Source organism: Geotrypetes seraphini, chromosome 11, assembly GCF_902459505.1.
Source record: "Geotrypetes seraphini chromosome 11, aGeoSer1.1, whole genome shotgun sequence".
Taxonomy (NCBI): domain Eukaryota; kingdom Metazoa; phylum Chordata; class Amphibia; order Gymnophiona; family Dermophiidae; genus Geotrypetes; species Geotrypetes seraphini.
Genome location: NC_047094.1, coordinates 93,164,905 through 93,181,653, shown reverse-complemented (window position 1 = coordinate 93,181,653; position 16,749 = coordinate 93,164,905). Strand labels below are relative to the sequence as shown.

The 16,749-nt window shown below is 44.8% G+C and overlaps 1 protein-coding gene across 6 annotated transcripts in view; it reads left to right on the top strand.

Annotated features, from left to right (window-relative positions):
• OSBPL2 (oxysterol binding protein like 2) overlaps nucleotides 1–16,490 on the top strand; it is a 198,932-nt gene extending 182,442 nt beyond the window's left edge. For all 6 annotated transcript variants that reach the window (XM_033914054.1, XM_033914060.1, XM_033914059.1 and 3 more), the window contains 2 exons: nucleotides 613–703; nucleotides 10,709–16,490. In XM_033914054.1, coding sequence (XP_033769945.1) covers nucleotides 613–703; nucleotides 10,709–10,811 — 194 coding nt within the window. In that variant the 3' untranslated portion in view covers nucleotides 10,812–16,490. The remainder of the gene's footprint in view (nucleotides 1–612; nucleotides 704–10,708) is intronic.
• The last annotated feature ends 259 nt before the right edge of the window (nucleotides 16,491–16,749 follow it).

The following is a 16,749-nucleotide window of genomic DNA, read 5'->3' as shown; positions in this document are numbered from 1 at the left end:
GAAGTCCTTGAGCATGCGCAGAGGCATGCTCAAGGCCCAGCAGAGACAGGAATTTCTTCAAGCGGCACCAGCACGTCCTGTGGGCTGCGTGCCGGTGCCAGAAGGTGGGGGGGGAGTAAGTTCAAGTTGTTCGGGCGGGGGGTGCTGGTTCGCACGGGGAGGGGGCTTTGTGAGCGAGGGGGGGAAGCAGCACCGCTGGCCTCGTGGGGGGGGAACGTATCAAAGCGAGTTTCCATTATTTCCTATGGGGAAACTCGCTTTGATATACAAGTATTTTGGTTTACGAGCATGCTTCTGGAATGGATTATGCTCGTAAACCAAGGTTTCATTAGAATTTACCACTCCCCCCTTTTTTTTTTTTTTTTTACTAAACCGCAATAGCGGTTATTAGCACAGAGAGCCACGCTCCATGCTGCTCCCGACGCTCTTAGGGTTCCTATGAGTGTCGGGAGCAACGTGGCTCCCTGCGCTAATAACTGCTATCATGGTTTAGGAAAGAAAAAAAAAAAAGGTGGGGGGTTAGTGCTGTACGTGCTAATGGTACTCTCTTCATTTTGAGATTAAATTTGGGCTGATTTGTACACTGCTGACCAATTGAATTGATTTCTGCAGATCTAGCAAGTAAACAGAAAGAGAGGTTGGAGGAAAAGCAAAGAGCTGCTCGAAGGGAACGGGCTAGAACTGAAGAAGAGTGGAGGACGAGGTATATGTTTCATACTTGGCTTTTGTTTTATTTATTTTATTTATAACCCGCTTTTCCCAAAGCGGCTTACAAGTATAAACATATATAATAAAATGTACATAAAATACACATAAAAACAGTCACACAAATAAGCGACCAGCGCTTACACCTAAACCGCTGTCTTAATACCCATATTTCATATTGCAGAATAAGTGTCTCTTCAATAACTTCTTAAACCCAGCAAGATTACATTGCTTTCTGATATACAAAGGTAGGAGGTTCCAATCCTGGGGTCCCCTACAGGAGAACATAGTCACACGTAAGGAATTGAATCTCAGGTCCCTTACAGATGGCACAGACAAATCGCCATGATGGACAGAGCACAATTTTGACAGAGGGACATAAGCATGAATAGTACCCACCAAACCTGTAGGAGCCAAACCATTCAAACACAAATATACCATCACAAGCAACATGAAATGTATATGATCTTCTAATTTCAGCTACTATAGCTTCACATAGTATTCATTGACGTGCTCCGTCCTTTCCAGATGAGAGGGTTCTAACCACTGAACTCTGAGCGACCTGTAATGCACTCAGCAAGGTTCCTGGTAAACCCAAGAGCACAAGATTACAATAGTCCAAACATGACAGGACCCATAGACTGCAAAATGACCTTGAAGATACTAGGAGACAAGTATGGTCAAATTCTATTGAAATACTTGAATTGCTTTTGAGTAATATCAGCTTACTGATTTGCAAGTGTATTTTGATACTCCTGGTCTAAATCTGGCAAGAGATCTGATTCTTTATTCTGCTGTACCCCAGAGATATCTGTTTTCAGTGAAAACCCTAGTGGTTTAGCAGGTTGGTATAGCTATACAAGTAAATGCTGAGAAACATGATGGATGATCAAGCCCTCCAGTCCCATCTTATCCACCTTATTTAAAATATTTATTAAATGCCTATAACCTCGGCAGCTTACAATAAAACATCCAACATGCATTTACAGAATTTTAAAAAAATCATCATTTACGAGGTCTGACAATTAAGTTTACAAACTCATCCTAGAAAAAGTGCTGCATACCTCATTGCTGAATATCACTAGGGTCACTTTCGAAGTACTCCCCTTGGGAAGCTAAGCACCGATGCCAGCGCTTAGTCCACCCTTCAAAGCAATTTTGGAACTCTTTTTCTGGAATGCCCATCAGTCTCATTTATTCAGGGGTGGGGGTGGGAGACTGGTGGCCGCTGGAGCCGCGGCCACTATACTTATCGCAGCAGGGAGATCCCTTGCCACGATAAGCGTAGTGGCCGCATCTGAAATAACCCGGTTCTGTATCCGGCGTCTGTAACATGGATGTCAGTTATAGAATTGGGTTTATTTTAGGTGGCCTTAGGTCTGTCGGCTTCTGAGACCGGGCGTCCTATACATAATCTGGGTGTTAATGTTTGTTGCTCTAATTCAAGCTCTGTCATTCTCGCGACAGCACACAAAAACACACAACAACAATAATGAACCCACTCAGCAAGACACCAACACACGTTGACACGAACACAGCTGTGAGAAAGAATATACCAAGGTTATGAAACCTTACCAAGCTGTTTGTACAGTGCTGCCAACGTAAGTGCATGGAGGCAAGTTCGCAAAAGCATCTTTGAGATCAACATAATGCAGTGGAACCTTGGTTTACGAGCATAATTCATTCCAGAAGCATGCTCGTAAACCAAAATACTCGTATATCAAAGCAAGTTTCCCCATAGGAACTAAGGGAAACTTGCTTGATTCATTCCCACCCACCCCCATCCCCCGAGGCCAGCGGCGCTGCTCTATCCCCCAAGAACCGGCATTGCTCCCCCCGCTCGTGAAGGCCCCCCCCCGTGTAATCCACCATCCCCCTGCTCGTGGTGCACCCCCCCGCGATCTGGCACCCCCCCACGCTTGCGTGGCGCTCGTAAATCGAGGCGCCAATTTTGCAAATGTTTTGCTCATCTTGCAAAACACTCACAAACCGGTGCACTCGTAAACCGAGGTACCTCTGTATATAAATCTGTCTAAATACAGGAAGTCCTCATTTCATTGAAATGCCTGGACAAAATATATGTTTTCAGCAACTTCCTAAACCCCAGCACACACTCTTACAAAAAAAAAAATTTCCAGGAATACCATTCCACAAAACTGGACCAGCTATTGAAAAAGAAGACTTCGTTGAACAAATGTATCTCTCCTCTTATTTCCACATCCAGCAACATTGAAATTTCTGGGAAGTTTACAATAAATTCCTTGCTGAACCTATTTCAGAGTCTCACTTCTATGAAAATAGCGCACACTACTTTATCTCCAGCATTTCCTGAGCATTAGATATCCTACTGTGCTTGTCCTCGGTTTTCTTTTAATGACCTCCACATCTGTTGTGAGACTGTTCCGCACACCCACCACCTTTTCCATGACAAAAATATTTTCTTTGTGCTACCCCTCATTCCACCAGTTATCAGCCTCTTGCCTAGCATTTCCTATCTACTGAAAAATACTTGCCTTGTTGGTGTTATCTCAAAAAAAAATATGTGTGGGCAAAGGCCTTAGTTTCACCTCCTAGGACTTATGGTGTGAACTCTACCAATTTGACATCTGAGGGTCAGAATTATTGTGATAAGTGGCTTCAACAAATGCTGGACCCTGAAAACCAAATAGGTAGAAAGGGAAACATTATGATGGCCAGGCTAAGAGCAAAAAGAATAAGATGAATGTAGAACTGAGAAAAGTGGGCTTTCAGGGCAGGATTCATATCTCAGTAGCAGAGCCCAACCGAAACCAAGATCTTTGGTTTCTGCTGAAAATGAATCTGCAACCAAAATTGGCTGCTTGGTTTGGACTGAAACCAAAAATGAAAACTAAACTTGTCCCGCTCTCCCAGTCCCCCCCCCCCCCCCAACACACCTCACAGCAGCTCCTTCCTGGGCCTACCATGTGGGTAGTGGACACAAAAATGATCTTCACTCAGTTCCTCCTTCAAAATGGCTTCTGGGACTTCCAGCGGCAATCTCATGAGACTGCTGCTGGAAGTTTCAACGGCCATATTGAGATTTGTCCTTGCTTCTACCAGTTTCATCTCTGGTTGTTCCTGCTTTTTATCCCAGGACAAGCAGGCAGGTATTCTCACAAGTGGGTGACGTGATCCAACGGAGCCCCGATGCGGACGCCTCACAAGCAGTCTTGCTTGAAGAAACTCGAAGTTTCGAGTCATCCGCACCGCGCATGCGCGGTGCCTTCCCTCCCAGCGTAGGGTGTGTCTCCTCAGTTCTTACTTTTCCGCGGAGCCGAGAAGTCCATCTTCGACTCTCTGCGTGAAGTATTTTCACTTGTGCCTCTTAAGTCCGCGGTTTTGGGTGATTTTTTCTCAGAATCGCTGATTTTCGTCGTACTTTCTTGTTTTCTAAAAAAAAAAAAAAAATTTCTTCCATCCGTTTGACAGGGCAGGCTACGTGGCCGCAGCCCGCGGCTTCGATCTTGCGACGGAGCTTTTTCGGCCTATGTCCCGGCCTGCGACCAGTTTTAAAAAGTGTTCCAAGTGCCAGCGTGCGATTTCACTGAAGGACTCTCATCGACGCTGTCTTCGGTGTCTTGGGCCTCAACACCTCCTGAAATCGTGCTGGCCTTGCTTAACACTTACAGCCCATGCTTTCAAGCGTCGTTGCATCTTGTGGGAGCAGCTTTACAGCATGGAGTCTTCGATGGAGCTTTCGTCATTGAAGGGTGCTTTACCTTCGACCTCATCCGAAGCTCTCCAGACTTCCACGTCTACTGCTCCGAGCCTCATCAAACCTGCTTCGTTTGTACCGGCTCAGCCTTCGACGCTGGCTGCGGTGCCTTCCTCTGTCTCTTCAGGTCAGATAGCACAGCAGCCCATTCCCCCGGTAGTGCTCAAAGTGCCCAAGGCTTCTAAGTCCAAGCACTCTCACACTGCTTCAAGGGAGCACGAAGCCCGTGCAGGTGGTCCTGTTGCTGACGCGGATCCATCCTTGCCGGCTTCGCACCAGACCTTACTAGAGAAGCAGTTCATTCAGCTCTTTACAACAATGGGGCCGAAGCTTCTCTCTCAACTCCAGCCTGGGCATGCAGAGGTCTCCCGCGAGGTCGAGCCGCCTCCTGTGCCTCAGCCGTACGCACACTCTCTACAGGGAGCAGAGTCTCTGCGAGTGTCTAGTCTGGCATCAATGCATGCATCGCAAGGAGCAGAGTCTTTGTCCATGCCTCCATTGGAACCGATTCACTCGATGCAAGGAGTAGAGTCTTTGCGAATGCCTCGTGGTTCTTCCAGCCAACCACCTCTGCTTCGATTCACCGCTTCCAGCCCCATACACTCTCTTGGGGCCTCAGCGAAGACATATTCACCTCGTTTGTCGAGGCCTGCTTCGAGACACAGCTCGCATCATCGATCGAGACATTCTTTGAAGCACTCATCCAGGCATGCCTCGCCTCATCGGAAGCAGCCTTTTCTTCAGTATTCCCCACCGCCTACTTCGCCTCCTCCATTACCGGATCTCGAGGACACGGTGGGGTCTTTTTCCCCATCCAGATCCCCATCCTCATTGGATCCAGAAGCCTCGACATCCTCAAGTCCCTCTCGAGGCCCGGCTTTGGCTGACCAGCTGTCTTTTTCTTCCTTTTTGCGTCAGATGGCAGCTGATTTGGACATTCAACTGGACACTGGGTCCAAATTTTCCAAGGAGTACCTCGAGACCATGCATCTCCCTTAACCTCCTGCTGAATCCCTTAAGCTTCTTCTTCATAAGCTACTGGATCAGACCTTTGTCCGCTGTCTGGACTCCAGATACCGGACGGTTCATCATAAGGGGTTTGATGGTGCTCATCTATCCCATCAGTCCCTTCTAGTGGAATCTTCGTTGAAGCGGTCTCACCCTTCTCAAGTATATGCCACTGTTCCACCGGGCAGGGAGGGCAAGATGATGGACAGATTTGGTCGTTGAATTTACCAGAAGTCTTTCTTCACCCAAAGGGTCGTGGACACTTGGAATGCGCTACCGGAGGAAGTGATCGGGCAGAGTACGGTACAGGGATTCAAACAGAGACTGGACAGATTCCTGGGGGATAAAGGGATCGTGGGATACTGAGAAAGTAAAGTGGGATACTGGGATACTGAGAAAGTATAGAAACCCAACCAGGTCGAGCATGTGCAAGACCGGAGGGCTAGGACTTCGATGGGAAGATAGGACTCATCAGGAAACCAGGATGGCATGGGGGCCCCTTCTGGTGATTTAGACAGGTCAGGACCTGTTTGGGCCGCCGCGGGAGCGGACTGCTGGGCGTGATGGACCTATGGTCTGACCCGGCGGAGGCACTGCTTATGTTCTTATGTTCTTATGACCTCCAGAGTCCTCAACTATAATTTTCATTTCATTACATATTTTGAGTTTTTTCTGCCCACCCTCCCCAAGTTCATGACCTACTTGGATTCTCGGGCTCATTTTGAATTCCAGGAAGTTCTGGCCTCATTGTCCCAACTTCGGCTACAATTGCTTCAGTCCTCATATGATGCCTTTGAGCTGTCTGCTCAGGCTACTGCTTGCTCGGTGGCCATGCGACGCCTGGCATGGCTCAGGACCATCGACATGGACCCCAATCTACAGGACCGACTGGCTAATGTCCCTTGTGCTGGCACTGACCTCTTTGATGAGTCCATAGAGGCAGCAACCAAGAAGCTTTCGGACCACGAGAAGTCTTTCCAGTCTATTTTCCGTCCTAAGTCTAAGCCTGCTCCTCCTCATCCTTCACGCCCACCTCTGATTTACCAACAGCGTTTTCCACCTAAACAGGCTCCTGCCACTCGTCAGCCTGTCAAGAGGCAGCATCCCCAGAAGCAGCAGAAGCCTCAACCACCTGCTGTGCCCAAGGCTCCTCAGCCTTTTTGACTGTCTTCTGGAGAGCATAACGTCAGTCATTCTGCCCTTCCCTGTTTTTCTCCCTATTGGAGGTCGTCTCCATCATTTTTACCATCGATGGATGACTATTACCACCGACCTCTGGGTCCTTTCCATCGTAAGGGAGGGATACTCTCTTCAATTCCATCAAGTTCCCCCAGAACATCCTCCAAGAGAGTATCCTTCCACCTCTGCCCAGACCGCCCTTCTTCTTCAGGAAACTCAGGCTCTGTTGCAGCTCCAAGCTATTGAGCCGGTTCCTTTGGCTCAGCACAAGGGGTTTTATTCCCGGTACTTCCTTGTTCCGAAGAAGACGGGCGATCTGCGTCCTATTTTGGATCTCAGGGTGCTCAACAAGTTTCTGATCAAAGAAAAGTTTTGCATGCTGACCCTGGCATCTCTGTATCCCCTCTTCGAGCAGGATGACTGGTTATGCTCTCTGGATCTCAAGGAGGTCTACACTCACATTCCCATCCATCCGGGCTCCCATCAGTTCCTCAGATTTCGGGTGGGGAATCTGCACTTTCGGCCTGGCCTCGTCACCCAGAGTCTTCACCAAGTGCCTGGTAGTGGTGGCCGCAGCGCTCAGGAACCATGGTCTTCAGGTGTTTCCCTACCTAGACGACTGGCTCATCAAGGATTCCACGTCTCAGGGAGTTGTCCTGGTGACCCAGCGGACTATCTGGTTCCTGCAGAATCTGGGATTTGAGATCAACTTTCCAAAATCCCATCTTCACCCTTCTCAGACTCTTCCATTCATCGGAGCTGTTCTGGATACCGTCCAACTCAGAGCATTCCTCCCTCAGCAGCGTCTGGAAGCTCTTCTCCACCTTTGTCATTCGGTGTCCTCTTGTCCGTCCATCTCGGCGAGACACATGATGGTTCTTCTGGGCCACATGGCTTCTACAGTACTCGTGACTCCTTTTGCCAGACTTCACCTCAGAATTCCTCAGTGGACCGTGGTATCTCAGTGGATGCAGGTTTCCGACCCTCTGTCTCAACACATCCAGGTCACTTTTGCTCTGACACAGTCTCTTCGCTGGTGGATGCTCTCTTCCAATCTATCCAGAGGCTTACTGTTTTACACGCCCCCCCATCAGAAGATTCTCACGACTGACTCTTCGACTTATGCTTGGGGGGCTCATCTGGATGGTCTCCGCACTCAAGGTTATTGGACCAGTACAGATCGCCAGTGCCACATCAATCTCCTGGAACTCGGGGCGATTTTCAATGCTCTCAATGCTTTTCAACATTTGCTCCACGACTGTGTAGTCCTCATCCGCACGGACAACCAAGTCGCCATGTATTATGTCAACAAACAGGGAGGCACGGGATCGGCCTCCCTCTGCCAGGAAGCTCTGAAAGTTTGGGATTGGGCAATTCGCCACAACACCTTCCTTAAAGCTGTCTACATTAAGGGGGCGGACAATGCCTTAGCGGACAACTTGAGTCGTCTTCTGCAGCCTCATGAATGGACTCTCCATTCCACGCCCCTTCATCACATTTTCTCTCTGTGGGGAACGCCTCAGATAGACCTCTTTGCAGCCCCCCACAACTTCAAACTGCCTCAGTTCTGCTCCAGGATCTACACTCCTCATCGCCTTCTGGACTGGACGAATCTCTTTCTATATGCGTTTCCTCCATTTCCTCTCATTCAAAAGACTCTAGTCAAGCTGAAGTCCGACCATGCCACCATGATTCTGATTGCTCCTCGGTGGCCCAGACAACCTTGGTACTTCCTTCTACTTCAACTCAGCAGCAGGGAGCCTTACCTTCTGCCAGTTTTTCCCTCGCTGCTTACGCAGCATCGGGGATCTCTGCTTCATCCCAACCTGCAGTCTCCACCTGACAGCTTGGTTCCTCTCAACATAGCTCCTCTCCAGTTTTCTCAAGCTGTGAGGGATGTTTTGGAAGCTTCCCGGAAGCCTGCTACTAGACAATGCTATCACCACAAATGGACTAGATTTTCTACTTGGTGTTTTTCTCATCATCAGGAGCCTCAACACTTCTCCTTATCCTCAGTTTTGGACTATCATTTGCACCTTTCTCATTCTGGCCTCAAGTCTACTTCAATACGAGTCCACCTTAGTGCAATTGCTGCTTTCCATCAGCCTCTTCAAGGGAAACCTCTCTCTGCTCATCCGGTGGTTTCCAGATTCATGAAAGGACTTTTCTACGTCAATCCTCCTCTCAAACCGCCTCCAGTGGTTTGGGACCTCAGTATTGTTCTTTCTCAGCTTATGAAATCTCCATTTGAACCAATTGACAAGGCTCATCTGAAGTATCTCACTTGGAAAGTGGTGTTTCTCATTGGCCTCACTTCTGCTTGTCAAGTCAGTGAGCTCCAGGCATTGGTTGCGGATCCACCTTTTACATTGTTCCATCATGATAAGGTGGTTCTTCGCACTCATCCAAAGTTCCTTCCTAAAGTTGTCTCGGAATTTCATCTCAACCAATCCTTTGTTCTTCCATTGTTCTTTCCAAAGCCTCATTCTCATCCTGGAGAATCAGCTCTTCATACTCTGGACTGTAAACGTGCTTTGGCTTTCTATTTGGAACGCACCAAACCGCACAGAACTGCTCCTCAACTTTTTGTCTCCTTTGATCCGAACAGGTTGGGACATCCTATCTCTAAGCGTACCATATCCAACTGGATGACGGCTTGCATCTCTTTCTGCTATGCCCAGGCTGGATTGCCCCTTCACAGTAAAGTCACAGCCCATAAGGTCAGAGCAATGGCAGCCTCTGTAGCTTTCCTCAGATCGACACCGATTGGGGAGATTTGTAAAGCTGCCACTTGGTCCTCGGTTCATACCTTCACTTCTCATTATTGTCTGGATATTTTCTCCAGACGGGATGGTCAGTTTGGCCGAACAGTATTGCAAAATTTATTCTCCTAAGTTGCCAACTCTTCCACCATTCCACTTTGATTAGCTTGGAGGTCACCCACTTGTGAGAATACCTGCCTGCTTGTCCTGGGATAAAGCACAGTTACTTACCGTAACAGTTGTTATCCATGGACAGCAGGCAGCTATTCTCACATCCCTCCCATCTCCCCTGGGTTGTCTTCTTTGCTAGCTATCTAAACTGAGGAAACGTGCCCTACGCTGGGCGGGAAGGCACTCGCGCATCATGCGCGGTGCGGGCGACTCGAAACTTCGAGTTTCTTCAAGCAAGGCTGCTTGTGAGGCGTTTGCATCGGGGCTCCGTTGGATCACATCACCCACTTGTGAGAATAGCTGCCTGCTGTCCCTGGATAACAACTGTTACGGTAAGTAACTGTGCTTTCTGGTTCAAATATTAATGTGGCTGCTAGGACCTCCTACAGAGTCTGCTGCTGGAAGTCCTGGAAGCCATTTTGAAGGAGCATGAACACCAGGCAGGAATGAGTGGGTTCATTACTGCCATCAAGGTTTTTCATAAGATAGGCCTGGGGGAGGGCCTACAGGTGGTTGAGTGGCTCATGGGGAGTAGAGAGTTTGTTTTAGCTGAAAATGCACTAGCATTTTTGGCTGAACCAGATTTCAGGCCGGTTTCAGTGCTGAAACTGAAAATTGGCCAGCCTCTACTCAGCAAATGAGATGCAGGTGATGAAATAGGAAGAAGGGTGTTTTTCTTCATTTCTGGAATTAACACTTAGCTAACTATTAATAGCTGCATGCTGTGCTTTGGTTCAAAGATAACATTCCTTTGGAGCTAGGTTCTGTTTATTTTACCTGTGTTCGTTTTGTCTTGTTAGACCATGGCTAAATTTGCAAGTACATTCAGAGTTTGTACTATAATTAAAGGTGTGTTCTATAAATGGTTGTGCTGTAGCACAGGACACGCAAATGCCGATCTTTTGGCCAGAGAAACTGGACGTGCCAAGCGCATTGATGCCCCTGGGGATGTGAATGGTGGGTCATGCCCTTTACAGTTCAGGAGAAACGGAGTCTTCCCTTTTCAGCCCTTGGACACTATAAGGAAGCAAAAAAGACAATTTATTTAATTCTGGAGAGCAAACTGAACCTTTAGTTTTCATTCAGTATAAATGCAGAGCTGGGATTTTATCAGACATGCCAATTTATAATTTTCTTTTCTTTTCAGGTGGTTTTGTCAAGGTAATAACCCCTACACTGGGACTGCTGACTGGCTCTATTCAGGGGGCTACTTTGATAGAAATTTCTCCGATTGTCCTGACATATATTGAAAAACTCCATGGACTTATCACTTCATCTCCATCTGGACAAGAGATTCCATCCTCTGCTTTTGTGAAGTTGGGTGTAATGAAAGTGGCATTTGTTTCCCAGTCAGGGAATTTGATTGTCCATAAATGTTTTGATTGCCAAAAGAAGCTGTTACATAGGTTTCCAAAAGCAACGCTTAAAACCATCAGGTTTTCCCAAAACTTAAGACAAAAGGACTTCTAATTTCTTTCCTTCCATATCTTTTTTTTTTTTTTTTTGCCAGCCAAAGTGCTGTAGCCCCTTATCGGTTTGACATGAAATGAAGGGGCACATGTCACGATGGATCTGTACAAACTGGCCTGGAAAGCAATTTCCTCCTTTCCCCCAGAAAAGATGTAAAAGCCAAAACACGCTTCAGGTGAAATTGGGGGAAGCTTCAAACAAGTGGAGTTCAGGGACTTCTGATGGGTTCACCGAAACGCAAGATTTTCCTGTAAACTAGGGGTGCTGCCACAGCAGCTGCAAAAACTGTTCAGACTTTAAACTTGTGTATTGGACTTAGGCACTGTGATGTACAACTTAAGAAATGGGGGAGATGGGTTCCACAACTACACATCTGATGTCTGCAATCAAACCTACTTTTTATTTTATTTTTTTTAATATGGAGAGTGTTCTAGAAGTAGATAAGTGGTGGCCCCAGCTAGTATGAGACACGTCCCAAATTGCTACTTGTGTACATTGTTGGGAAGAGAGGTGTTTCCTCCACACTGCATTTTTCTAAGCTGCCCTCTCAGCTAAACTTGTGTGCTTAGGCTTCATTCTTCCAGCATAGTGGTGTGTATATTACCAAATGAACCATCCTCTAGCTTGTGCCTGTCCTTTCTCTAGCAACATCTTTCCTTGGGCACTTTTGCTGGGGTGTCGCAGTGGGTTGTGATTTGTGAACACAGAAACAATTGCAAGGAAAAGCAGAAATCTGCTTATAAAACTAATTGCAATGCTATTAGCAAGTGTTTTATGAAAAGTAGTCCTATCTGCAACCTTTGTTAAGCATGTGCGGTCAGCCATCAGATGGATTCTCAGTTACATAGAAATTTCAAAGCCATATAATGTTAGACCTTTTGAACTATGTATCAATTTATTGTACATATATATACATATAGATAGATGCGATAATTTTATAAAAATTGGGGTTTTGAGCTAAGGCCCTTTTTGTGTTGGGATTAAGGGAAGGAAGAGGCTGGGCACTATGTGTCTTGGCTTGAAACTGAGGTTTAAAGTCCAGAATAAATTTTTGCAAAAGATAAGCTTCTGATGTCACCCATAGAAACAGAAAGTGGCTACTCTTGTATTAAAAGCGATCTTTATGACTTCAGCGATTTTCAACATTAATGTAGTTGGTTCTTCATAGAAGAGGTACCTTCATTATTCATTTCCCCTCCCTTTTACAAAACCACGCAAGAGATTTTTAGCGCTGGCCGGCGTGCTGCTCTGACAGTCATAGATTTCCTATGAGTGTCGGAGCAGCGCAGAGCATTCAGTGTGCCGGACGGCGCTAAAAACCTCTTGTGTGGTTTTGTAAAATGCTTTTTTTTTTTTCTTTTTGCAAATGCCTTTCCCTATTTACAACCCAGTTCACCTTCTAGCCATCATGTTCAAATGTTTAGATGGTGGTTTAGAGATTTGTATTGTTGAGTTTTGCAGAGTTGGTTGATACCTTTTTTGTTATTGTTGTTGCTCCAAGTAATTACTGGTACTCCATTACCAGTATGCAGCACCCAACTAGATACAATTACCTGGCCTCTACCATCCCATTCCCTGTTTGAAGTACTTGTTCAGTGTTGCTGTCACCAAGCATTGCATGCACAGTAGAGCTTGTAGCCAAGACACCCAGAGCTTGTTACAGAAATGTGTGAAAATGTTGCTTATTTGTGTAAATGTATCCAATCTGAAAATCCCACATTGTATTAATTCCCAGAAAAAGGGGGTACTTTGGTGGTTGTATCTATTAGGAAGAACATATTTTTTTTAATATAGAATAGCTATAATGTATATTTTATCTAATACAATGACTAAAAACTCTTAGTGGTTTTGTGAAAGAGCGGACCTTCCTAGTATAACTACAGCCACACTTAGGTTACAGAAAATATTTATTTTCCAGGAAGGAGTTATTTTTGGAACTCTGTTACTAAAGGTAATAAAACTCTGAAGCACAGTGTACAGGTTGCATGTTGGGATTTCTTTAGAACTCTGTATTCTTCAAAGATGCTTCCAAGTATGAAATAAGTTGATAGCTTTGTACTGGCAGAGATGGCAATTTTCCCCCTTACTCTTTGGGAGACATAACTGTGGCATGTTCATAGCTGTTGGCTCCTCCCTACACCAGCAGATTGAGTGGTCCTTGCATCCTACATAAAAATCCTATCATGGATCCCTAATAATGAGGAAAGTCTTCCAGAAAGCAGGCTGCATCTGACTTTCTGAGGCACAAATAAACTGTTAGTTTAACACATCCTCCTTTTATGCTGAAAACTGTAGATTTGTTTGGAGAGGAGTAAGATTTATGTGCAATTCCTAGTGAAAACCTCTCACTTTTTTTTTTTTTTTTTTAATAGATCTCATGCAGTAGTATCCTGGTGTGATTCCTGATGTGTTGTGTTTAGTTTTCATTATTTTAAAACAGAGGAATTTTCATTTTCAAATGTAATGAAAAAATTAAATATATCCAAGAAAGTTCTATTTTAATGATAAGATTATGGTTATTTACTTTGATGTGAAAATCATTTGGTAAAAGTTTTATTTCTGTTGTACCGATAAGGAAGCTGCACAAAGCTAGAGAGGAATATATATAATTATATGTATTAGTCTGTCTTGTCTAATAATTATTTACAGCTCCTTGTGTCCAGAAAATAAATGATTTGCTTATAGGGGGCAATTTCTATGGGATAAGAAGTAGTAACAAAATAAAGACACATGGGGGGGGGGGGGCTTCTGCTTTAACAATCAACATGACTTTCCCTTTCCCTTCAGGCACATTTCACTTTTTTTTCCCCTCCTCTGGAAGGCCAGAGTTGAATTACATGTAACGTGTTTTAACAGTTCAGACTTCAGCCGCATTATTGTTGCAGGTCCTCCACTTGTAAGTAGAGAAAAGACTGTAACTCTGCACAGGAAGGTGGTGTGTTGAGAACAAACTAGGGCCTGGCTGTCTCTTCTGTGCATAGTTACTTTCCTGCTTGGGAAGTCTGTGCTAAGAACAGATATCAGTTCAGTTCTACAGTGTGAAGGTTTGATAAGACCCTCACAGATTTGTGCTGTTCCAAACAATGGAAAAATAAACCCTGTGGTTCTTGCTGCAGGGAACTACCAGTAGTCTTTATAAACTGGTGATGCTTAATTCTTTCAGGGTTGCCCTTTGAGGCATCCTTCAGTTAAGATTTATACATTTAGGGGTCCTTTTACTAAAGGTGGGAGTATGGACACCCTAAGGGCCGGATTCTCAAAATGTGTCTTTAACAATGATCGCTAAACTGCCTCCAGCTGGTTTAGGGTGGCAGTATTTTACCGTGCAAAGCGACTCACCGTGGTCTTTTCTGAGCTTCCTAGCAGCCTCTGACTCTGCCATGCAAATGTATTACAACGAGCTCATAAATATTAAAATGGTGGAAAAAAATGGTCTCATGAATATTTAAACAAGCACTCTGGGTGACTCTCCGTCACTAGGTGATTTGCCAAGTGCGACACTGACTTTTTTGATGACCAAAAATTACCGGCTGGTCCAGAGATGCTGGTACTGTGAAAAGCGCAGCTCAGACATGTTTTTGGCTGTGGCTCATGATAAAATTTTTTTTTAAATATACCATTTGCATAAATTATAGTATACTTGTATAATTGTAGTATAATAATTTTGAGGGAAAAAAATCTCAAAAGCACGCGTCTTAGGCGCGTATATTAAAGGCGTGTCTTATGTGTGCTTGTTGAAAGTTTACCCAGCGTGTGGTGGACACCTGGAATGCGCTTCCAGAGGACGTAATAGGGCAGAGTACGGTATTGGGGTTTAAGAAAGGATTGGACAATTTCCTGCTGGAAAGGGGGATAGAAGGGTATAAATAGAGGATCTGTTGGGCCGCCGCATGAGCGGGCTGCTGGGCACGATGGACCCCAGGTCTGACCCAGCAGAAGCATTGCTTATGTTCTTATGACATTTGTACCTCCCCTCCCTTCCTCGCCATCCAATAGCACTGACACGCCTATGAACGACACAACAGCCGCATGTGATGCATACCTATGATGTGTGCATATATTGCACTCCAATAAGGCACATCCATGATATGCATGCCTACAACGTAGCTTGTTCCCCGCACATACACACATTTACACCTCTTTCCATGGACTATTCTGTACATGTGCAAATCACTATCACCAGCAACTCATCTCATGTAAATTTGGTGACCCTCCGTGAACCTCATTTGCATGTGCGGTTCTTTGAAAATGACTCATCTTTTTGAAATTGTTACATGTATGGCTGTGATAGTGGCCCATTAGATTTTACCAGCAATATTAAAGAATCCGGCCCTAATTGTTAAGAAACCCATTTTATACCTATGAGATTCTTAGCATTTAACTGTACTAAGCTTTAGTAAAAGGGTACCTTAGTGACTGTTTCAGCACAAATATAATAAAGCTTTATCCTTGATTTAGCAGGGCATGCCCAAAGAAAATTTAGGGGAAAGGAATACCAGCCTGGCCTTTGAAAATAATAATCATGTGCATAGGGCCTGGAAGCCTGTCCAATGTGAACTGTTGGACAATTTGAGGAACCTTTTAAAAAAAAGTCTAGGAATATGTTGTATAGCACTAGCTATGGGAACGGTTACTGCAGGCATATATTTTTTTTTTTTTAATGTAAAATGTGAACGTTCATTTCATTTACTTAGGGTAAAAATGTTTGCAGTCGTTTGGCTCTGTAGAAAATTCTTACCAGCTGATCATCTTTAAAACAGCAATAACAGAAACCAGTGTTTAGATAAAATCACACGGCAGCACAAACGGGTAAGATTTCTCTAATTGAGAGGCGTTAATAATATTTAAAGCTTGTGAAATCTTTCCTGCTAGCCTGCCTTCACCATTATGAATGTAAACAAACTGGATCAGACTCCTGCATAGTTATTGCGCTGACCACATCAATGGCTGAGGAGGTATGGTGATGACTTTTAAAAACCAGAGGCATAGCTACCATAGAAACATGCTCCTTTTATTGTAAAATAAATGCAAAAAAATATATTAGGAAATGAGATGTAATAATTAAACCAAAGAAAAAGCCATATAGCTAAGGTTAATGTATTGATGGGTTCAGCTAGTGTTGCTCCTTTGGAGCAAAGTGACCAGTTTTGCCTCTCTAGCATTTCTTTGAGGACTGGTATTTACTGGGCAGTAGAAAGAAAGTGATGCATAAACCCAGCTGGCTGGCTACTTGGTACTCTTTTCCAGGAAACACGTAGATCTGTGCATCATGGCATTGGTAGTGTCACTTTTCCCCTTTGCTAAAATGAGAATTAAACCCTCAAGTGTGCTTTAAGAGGAAGTTATCTAGCTGGATGTAGAGCAAAAGATGCAATAGTTTGTTTAATCCAATGAGAACATGCAGAAAAGGTAAAAAAAAAATAAAAAATGATTTTGCTTATGGTTTTTATGACAGATAAGATTCAAGACTGTAGCTTTTAATTCAAGGACTTGTGCAATACACCACTGAAACAAATGAAGCAGTTTTGGTGGATTGTAGGATACGGGTAATATGACTTAATTGTGTTTTGAAAACTAGCTAGAGGCGTGTGCGTGCTTTTTGAAATTTGAGTTGCCACAGGAGAAAATGGGTGAGAATAAGGAGAATTCTTAGAAATGTGAAAAGTCTAGCCAGCTGATATCTGTGGAGGATACACATATCCCTAGAATAGCATCTGG